Below are 8,882 nucleotides of genomic sequence, written 5' to 3' on the forward strand. Positions count from 1 at the left end.
TCAGGCCGGGGGGTGGGGGGCCCTTGGGGTTGGGGATTCAACCTTTTGGGAGAAGAGAAAATAACGATTCTAATCATTTAATAATACTCGTATTGTAATCTCGATTTTTAAATAATTATACTTTTTTTCTTCTTTAATTATCTGCATTGTGGCGATTTTAACCAGATTACTGAAGAACGCAATTTTATAGAAAATATTATATTACAGAAATTCATAATGGTAGCATAGTAATTTCACAAATATTCTCTATTTCGTCCCCACAAATCGCTAGATATCTGCAAAATTTACAAAAATTAATAAAATTAATTTCCCTAAATGATTATATACCCTAATTGAAGCAAAATATAACTTTAACAAATATGAGATTTCTTAAAATTGAGAACACACAAAAATATAAATTCAAGTGTTGTAGTTAATTATAGATTTTTTATTTTGTTGTGGCAATTCATTGTAGGGAATGAGAAATTTTTTTAAAATTACTCAATTCTTCTTGACAATTTTTGTAATATAAATTTTTATTTCAAATACAATAAAATTTGTTAGCTATGTCTACCATATGAACATAATTAAAAGATTACAATTTTCATTTTATTCCTTTATCTTTATTGAGTAATAACTACAATCCTCTTTTAATTCCATCTCCTTATGTAATAATATTTGAATAATTTTTTTTTAAATATTTGATTAAATTACATCTAGAAAATTATATACAAAGAATTTGACTGGGAAGATTTGGTGAGTAAGTGGGCATTATTGTAGTTGAGTGTGTCAAAACTTAATTAATTAATCAAATTAATAATGAAAAGTTAAAAAAAATGCAATTTTAATGATAACCACAACAGTAACATTTGAATTATAGGCGTAAATGAAAAAAATAAAAAATAAAAATTGTCCACCAGCCCGGATTCTCCGCGGCGTTGTTTCAGACAAATTTTCTTCTCCTCTGCGGCCAGTCCCAAAAGTCACTGCTCCCCTCCTACCCTTTTATTACTGTAATCTCTCAATTTTTTTATTATCCTTTTTCGGAGATATTTAAAAAAACAAAACATTTTTGTTTCCCTTTTTAATGATAATTAAGGGCAGTGAAACATGGTCTAGTTTGACGCCGAATGGCACCAAAAACCGCTCTTTTCTCCCCGTTATAATCCTCCACTTGCTTCCCCTTTTTCTCCATTCTCTATTCACACCAAAGCCTTAAGCCCACACTTTCTCTCCTCTTCTTCTCCATACCCTTTGCTCTCTTTTGCCTGTTCTTCTCTGGGAAACCAGAAAGATTGAGTCTTGATAACAGTCTTGCTTGCATGGCTTTGATCTGTGAAAATGGTGTAGCTTAAATTAGTCTTGTCTTTGTCAGTACAAAGTTTGTGTGTGTTTTTTTTTTTTTTTTTTGTTTTTTTCGTTTGTTGTTGTTTTTTGTTTGTGATCAGAAATGGCTCCGGCGAACAACTGGCTGTCGTTCTCGCTTTCCTCCATGGGAATGCTGAGTTCGTCGGCGTCGCCGGCGTCTTCGCAGCTCCGTCATGAGCCCGGCGCCGTTAAAATTAACGCGCCGTTTGCCGCTTCCGATTCGCCCCATTATTACTTTGCTGATCATATCTATGGCGGCAACGGTATAGTAACTAACGATCACTCTTTTCCGTTTTTTTTTTTTTAGTTCTTATCATAGCAGTCATGGGACGTATACATGTGTGTTTTAGTGTGTGGGAATGGTTGTGGTTCTCAGTCAAACGTTTTTGGTCTCAGAATCCTCAAAAAAATGTTTTTTTTTTTTTTTTGTTGGGTATGGGAAAGTGGGAAGACGACAAGGGAGATGGAATGGAATGGAAGGTTGTTTTGGGATATATTTCTGAGGTTTTTTGGTGTAATCTTCGTTGGGTTGTTTGGCTTAATATAGTTAATTTGTTTTGATTTTGTTGTGGGTTATATAATCCGGGATTGGATTTCGAATCTAGTGTGATATGATTGTTCTGTGATTATTTTCTTGATTTTCCGGCGGCTTAAGAGCTCATAAGTTGGGTTTTCTTGATTTTCCGGCAGGTTGGACGAACGGGAAAGCTCAGATGATGTATGGGGAGGATGGGAATGTGGAGGCTCAAATCCACCACCTCCCTCCGCCGCCGCAGCCGCAGCAGAAGCAGCTGGAGGATTTCCTCGGCGGCGACACGGTGGCGGCGGCGTTGGCTCGCTACTCCAACAGCCGGACGGAGACTCAAGACTCGTCACTCACCCACGTCTCCGCCGCCGCCGCCACGGCGGCGTACTTTAACAACCGGGAAAATCTGCAGGCCATACCCGGAATTCAGGCGTTCACCACAAACTCCGGCGGCTCCGACGTCGACGACTCCGCCGCCGTCCCCCGGACTCAGCCCATCGCCGCCGCCGCCGACTTCACCGGCAATTCCATCGCCTCAGTGACCGCCCTCCCCTACTCCCAATGCCCCACCGGCGCTCTCTCTCTCGCCGTCAACCCCCAGACGGCCGAACCCGCCATTGTTTCCGGCGACTCCGACACCGCCAAGAAAACCCCGGACACCTTCGGCCAACGAACCTCAATCTACCGAGGCGTTACAAGGTACCCACAACCCAAAGATCAAATCTTTATCATCTTTTCCCCACTTTTACGTGCAAGATTCAAAGATTCTTGACCCAAAATGAGCATGAACAGTAAGCATAAAAAGTGGGTTTCCATGGCTGCAGACACCGCTGGACAGGAAGGTACGAAGCGCATCTATGGGATAACAGCTGTAGACGAGAGGGTCAAGCCAGAAAAGGGCGTCAAGGTACAGTCTTTCATTCACAGCCCCCTTTAACTTTTGGCTCATATATATGTATATATATATCAATGGATTCATATCCTATCAGAGATTGATGACCATTTTTGACAGCTTTCAAATCACCCTTTAATTTTATGGTGATTGATTGAATGAATGATGGTACTTCCTTCCATCAATGGCATCTATTTTGGGTAATTTTGTTTAATTGTTTTTTTGTCAGGTGAACCGAACTATATAAATCTTGTCTTCTTTATTTTTCTGCCATTGTTACTAATCTTGAGAGCTACCATTCTCTGATCCTACTCTATGGTCTAGAGTCTAGAAGCTAAGGGGGGCTATGTTAGTTCCTTTTCTTTGTCCAGATGGGCCGCCAATTCCCTTCATGGTTTCTGGGACATCTCAGTTTTGTTGTCTTCTGCAACTCTTCTGATTCCATCATCAAGAAAATGAGAGAGTGTTAGATTTGTCCAAAAGTTCTTTAGCAGCAGCATCTAAATACACAGTACACTTATCTCACTCAGTCTCTGAACTCATCTGTGTCTATCACAGATTTCAGATTGCTTTTTCTTCAACTTTTACTTTATTTTTTTTAATTTTTTCCCTTTAAAACCTCAAGGGGGGCCATGGGTTCTCATTAGGTTTGACCAAAGTCCACTTTTTTGTTGTGTGCCACTTTCAAGAATGTGTTTTGCTGCTGTAGCCTTAAGAAAGGGAAAGATTGCTTTAATTAGTGTGGGAATTGGGATAGCCTAAAAACACAAGAAATTGAACTAACATGACTAAGGTTGTTTTTTGTCTTGTGTTATTGTTATCTGTGTGGCCAAGGTTTTAACTCCAAACCTTAAAATATGACAGCTAAAAAGATGTATGGACCACAGCTGAGATAATAAACATGGCTCTAAAAATTTTAACTTGTCCAGGGGGTTCCAGGTTGGGGAAAAGTTACGGGCCCGGTTGCTATAATTGGTAGTAAGGCTGTTGTTACTAAAACGAACCTGGCATATGTAACATGTTTACGTTTCGTTGCTTTGTGCAACATAAGTAGCCATCTCGCTTTAGTTGCGTGTTTTATTTGCTGTTTCTAATGGTTGTTTTGCCTTATTTTGCACAAAATTGGATGGCGTTTTCGCCTCTGCTGCTGCTGCTGCTGCTATTCAAATTTCGATATTTCAGTGTATTTGGGTAAGTTTCGTTCTGTAGTTTACAGAAGTTATATGATTTTGCAAGTACTAATGGCGGTTTTATGAATGTATAGGCGGTTATGACAAGGAGGATAAGGCTGCGAGGGCGTATGATTTGGCTGCTCTGAAGTACTGGGGTGCTACAGCCACCACCAACTTCCCGGTAAAAACATTATTCTTAGCATCATTATTCCTCGTCTGATGTATTTCGTATCAGAAAAGGAGCTGACATGAATGGTGAAATGCTGTTTTTGTGTTTCAGATTTCGAACTATAACAATGAACTGGAGGATATGAAGAACATGACTAAGCAGGAATTCATTGCCTCTCTTAGAAGGTTCGATTTCTTAGCCTAGTCATAGTAGGAATAAACTCGAGGAAATGTTTCATATCTTGCAGTTAATATGGTTTGTTGTGTGTATCAGGAAAAGCAGTGGTTTCTCGAGAGGAGCATCGATTTACCGTGGTGTGACAAGGTTCGAGCTATTCTCTATGATTCCTAAATTCTATTCGGGCGTGTTTTACTAACGAAAGATCATTACTTTTCCAGGCACCACCAGCAAGGGCGTTGGCAAGCAAGAATTGGTCGTGTTGCTGGGAACAAAGACCTGTACCTCGGAACATTTGGTAAGTTTATATTTTCTCGCTATTATAAGTAGATGGAGACGAGGTTCGAGGTTGAAATGTTGGTGTTTTTTATGGTGGCAGCAACCGAGGAGGAAGCTGCAGAGGCGTATGATGTTGCTGCAATAAAGTTCAGGGGAATGAGTGCAGTGACTAACTTCGAGATGAGCAGATACGACGTTGATACCATTCTGAGGAACGCCCTTCCCATTGGCGGGGCAGCAAAGCGCCTTAAGCTCTCTCTGGAGCCCGAGCAGACCTCCCCCGCTCTCAGTGGCAGCAGCAGCCACCCGAGCCAAGGCAGCAGCAACAGCAACAGCAGCAGCATCAATTTCGGGGCAATCCCGCCTGTCTCTGCCATTCCCTGTGGCGTCTCGTTCGACTCCTCTGCTTCACTGTACCACCACCCGACCCTCTTCCACCACCTCCACTCCGGTGGCAATGCTGGTGGCTCTGACCTCTCTGGCGACATCTCCAACATCCCGTTTCAGACCACCCCAACTGAGTTCTTCGTCTGGTCTCACCCATCCTATTAACATGAAAACGAGCCTAGCCAAGCTAGCTCGCGACTTGGCATCTTTAGCAGCTATGTTCTGCTAGTATAGGACCTCTCTCTCTTGTTTATTGAACCAATATTTAAGTAAACTGACCGCTCATCTGACCCGAAGAAAAAAAAAAAAAAAAAAACATAAGCATAGTAGCCTTAAACCCGGGTTGGCTTAGAAGTAAAAGGTTTTATTTAAGGATGAAAAGCTTTAGTTTTCTAGGTAGAAAAGCTGGAACCTTTGTAAGTACCTTCTCTTCAGCTCTAGTAGTAGATGCTTGTGAGAGCTTCACAGGCATGGGGGGAACTCGTTGTGGAAAGTTTTTGTTTTTCGTTTCCCTATTTTCCCATCTTCTCGAGTTCCTCCCCCGTTTATTTTGCAGCAGAAAAAAAACTCACCAGAATGACAGAACATATTATATGTAATACAGATTTAAGGTTCATGTTTTCTGGCATAAAATGTCTGCTTTCTGTTATTCATATGTTCTTTAATCTTTATGTTCATTTCAATCTGTTTTCATGTTACAAGCCTCAACATGTTTGGTTTTTAGAACCGAGAAAGGAATGGAATAGAGAAGGGATACAGAATGGTATGCAAAACCGAAATGCAGTATGAGCATTTCTCCTTTTACTGCACCATTTTGGGCTGCAAAATATGTGTTCTTACAGAGCATATGATTAGCAGCAAGCCTGCAACAGTGCCATACTCAATTTAGAGCTAATATATATATACATCTGAGCTAAATGAAGAGAAAAACCAGCAAGACTGGGACTTAGAAATTATAATCACTCCATAACGAGCTGCATATGGCGATTTAGGTCTCTGAGGTACGTTGTGGAGGTGTAGTCTTCCAAGTCGAAGGAGCCCAGGAGCAGCGCTCGCCCTTCTGTCGACTTGTGTTTCAGATCCACAGCCTCGCTCTCGCCTTTCAGGAGCTGAACAACCTGCAAAGTTTAGCAGCAGAGGCTTTTAGGAACATCTTTAAGGTTCTTTTCGGTTTTGGGGTTAGGGGAGGTTTTTAGGAACATGTATGGTAGGCTTACCCTCTTCATGCTCGGCCGCAATTTAGGGAGGCAATGAATGCACGTTGAGGCTGTGAACATGGCGCGTTTCATTTCAGGAACATCATAGGCATCTCCAAGACGAGGATCTGCTAACTCTTTCGTGTTGTTTTTCTCCAGCAGTGGTTTCGCCTAAAGCAAAAAAACATCATAATCCATCATGGTTCTAGGTCTAAACCAAACCAGATCAGAAAACTCCCCCGCGTTTTCTATGATACTTATATGCCGATGCTTACATACCCAAATAACGAGGCTTTGTCTAGATGAATCAACAGCACGACGCCCAGTAATGAGCTCCAGCAGCAGCACCCCGAAGGCAAAGACATCAGTCTTCTCATCAACAACCCCGTGCATAAAGTATTCGGGTGCCAAATATCTGAGAGCCAAGCAAAGTTAAGAAAACGGATAACAAAGGATGATGGTTTATGAAATTTGGCATTCGTCCCCATACCCGAAAGTGCCTTCTATGGGCGAAACTACATGGCGAGACCATTTCTCTGGGAGCCATTTCGCCAATCCAAAATCCGATATCTGCATCACAACACACAACAAAACGAGCTTTGTATGTATTCTTAACGACCTGATAAAGTCAGTCTGGTTTCATAAACAGAACTAATTTAAATTTTAAAACCTGGGGTTCATAATGCTCGGTTAGTAATATGTTTGAGGCAGTAATGTCTCTGTGGATTATGCGCTTCTGGCAATCCCAGTGAAGGTACTGCAAACCTTCTGCTACCCCGACAGCAACTTTAAACCTTATCCTCCACTCCAAACTCTCTTCTGAACCTGCAACGCAAATTTTCTGTTTGTCAAATGATGCAACGTATCCTTAAAGTATCAGAAAGGATCAAAACGAGTAAATCCATCACCGTGCAAGACAGAAGCGAGGCTGCCATGAGGAAGGTATTGGAGAACGAGGTGCAAGCCGCCATCAGCACTGAAGCCAATTAACTTTACAGCGTTCGGGTGATTGATATGGGCGATGATGCCCAGCTCAGACAAGAAATCCCCAACTCTGTCATCATCGTTCTTGTCCTTTTTCGTTATCCTTTTCACTGCAACAACCTCGCCATCCGCCAAGCAGCCCTTGTACACCTCTGCATGACCCCCTTGTCCAATCAACTTATCTACAAAAACGTTGTATACACGCTCAGCACAAACTAAACTGCGATACTTAAGTCAATCAAAGTCTTCGACTCTTCGTGCAAGTTCATCTGATGTTACTCTTTCCAACTCTCCCCAGCAGATCATTCAATCTGTGCTGGTCAATTCATTAAACATTAAATTCTCCAAAAACAACAAATTTGATGTCAAATAATCCCCTTTAGGCTTTAGCCACCCACCCCACCACATGGACTTTTCTAATTCTAAGTATACAAAAATTACAGGCAACCTATTATTGAAGCCCATCTGCAATAATAGGATGACAGGAAATGATAGTAACTGCTAAATTGACTTCAAAGGTATGGTTTTGAAGGGTAAAAATACTTGTTTTTTTAATGACATGTGAACAAAAATAATAATTTTTTATACATCTTACATAATTAACTTTATTTAAGGAATAGAATATGGTTGAAACTATCCAAACTAACTCACCTAATTAGAATGAAGTAAGGGACTTTGACTTGTTAAAATATGGACTTCTTTTATGGGCAAAAATGGAAGCTACCCCAAAACTCTACCCTTAGGCTTCAACTACTTTTGGCCTCAAAAGGCAAAGACCCTAGCCCTACACTCAAGCCTAATAGGATTATAGATGGGTAAATGTAAGACTCTGCTTGGAGTCTACGCGGAGCCCACCACAAAATAACAGTACTTCCACACTTCGATTCGACAGGATTATAGAGAGGTAAATAGTGTAGCCCTAACGACTTCTCATGTGAGAACACCAATGCTTGGTGTCCGATGATTCAATCCTAAGCCTTTGAATCAATCTATCACTCGAGTACCAACTGAAATGTCTGTGTGGGTCCCCTTCAACTACTTTTATGTTTAATGTGGTTGAAACTAAAAAACATCATCGGAGTCAAAGTTTTGCAGCGCCGCATTTGACTGCTTTGCTAAGGTGGTTAATGCTCCACCATCAAAAGTAAATGTGATCTTAAAGGTCTAAACTACAAAAAAGTCTGTACTTTTGTCATGGCAGACAATACAATACACCACCATAGAAAAAACCCCAGAAAAATCTCATCTTTCAAGAAAATCTTAACATTAAAAAATGGAGAAATTAAAGAATAGATAATCAATAATGGTTACCAGGGCTAAAATTATCAGTTGCCTGAGCTAGCTCCTCAAGGGTGAAGCTTCTCCAAGAAGGTTTTGGGATTGAAAGATCACAAGAATCGAGTATTGTTTCCTCAGAACTACGAATTCTACCCAACGCCTTCTTTTTCCCGCTCTTCTTCTTCTTCTTCATCTGCTCAAACCAGTTTTTCCAGTTCCAGTTATGCCCTCTCAGGCCGCCGGCGCCGGTTTCCTCCTCCGACCCGAAACTTCCGCTACCGAAATCGGAAGAAACCGATAACTGGCGGCTCTCCAAGACTCCCCTCGGCGATGAAATCTTTGCCTCTTTCTCGTACTTTTCTCCATTTTCTCGAGCTTCGGCTTCCTCTGCATTCATCGTTAATGGCTTGGCGGGAAAACGACGAAAAGATTCAGCTTTGGAGATTCACATTTGGGCGCTCTGATACTGAAGAAT

General features: G+C 41.3%; 2 protein-coding genes across 2 annotated transcripts; one reads left to right on the forward strand and one right to left on the reverse strand.

Moving 5' to 3' along the window:
• The first annotated feature begins 1,194 nt into the window (after positions 1–1,194).
• LOC116000235 (AP2-like ethylene-responsive transcription factor AIL6) lies at positions 1,195–5,257 on the forward strand. Its single transcript, XM_031240270.1, has 9 exons — positions 1,195–1,610; positions 2,038–2,572; positions 2,698–2,780; positions 3,948–3,956; positions 4,030–4,118; positions 4,218–4,291; positions 4,380–4,430; positions 4,505–4,581; positions 4,663–5,257. The coding sequence occupies exons 1-9, from the start codon at positions 1,430–1,432 to the stop codon at positions 5,112–5,114; spliced, it is 1,551 nt and encodes a 516-aa protein (XP_031096130.1). The 5' UTR covers positions 1,195–1,429; the 3' UTR covers positions 5,115–5,257.
• Positions 5,258–5,713: 456 nt separating this feature from the next.
• On the reverse strand, positions 5,714–8,882 carry LOC116000236 (receptor-like cytosolic serine/threonine-protein kinase RBK1). The gene is made up of 7 exons (XM_031240271.1): positions 8,441–8,882; positions 7,054–7,311; positions 6,816–6,970; positions 6,636–6,715; positions 6,425–6,560; positions 6,167–6,316; positions 5,714–6,067 (listed from the first exon to the last, which is right to left on the reverse strand). The coding sequence occupies exons 1-7, from the start codon at positions 8,802–8,804 to the stop codon at positions 5,909–5,911; spliced, it is 1,302 nt and encodes a 433-aa protein (XP_031096131.1). The 5' UTR covers positions 8,805–8,882; the 3' UTR covers positions 5,714–5,908.

The sequence above is a fragment of the Ipomoea triloba genome, chromosome 12, assembly GCF_003576645.1.
Source record: "Ipomoea triloba cultivar NCNSP0323 chromosome 12, ASM357664v1".
Classification (NCBI taxonomy): Eukaryota; Viridiplantae; Streptophyta; class Magnoliopsida; order Solanales; family Convolvulaceae; genus Ipomoea; species Ipomoea triloba.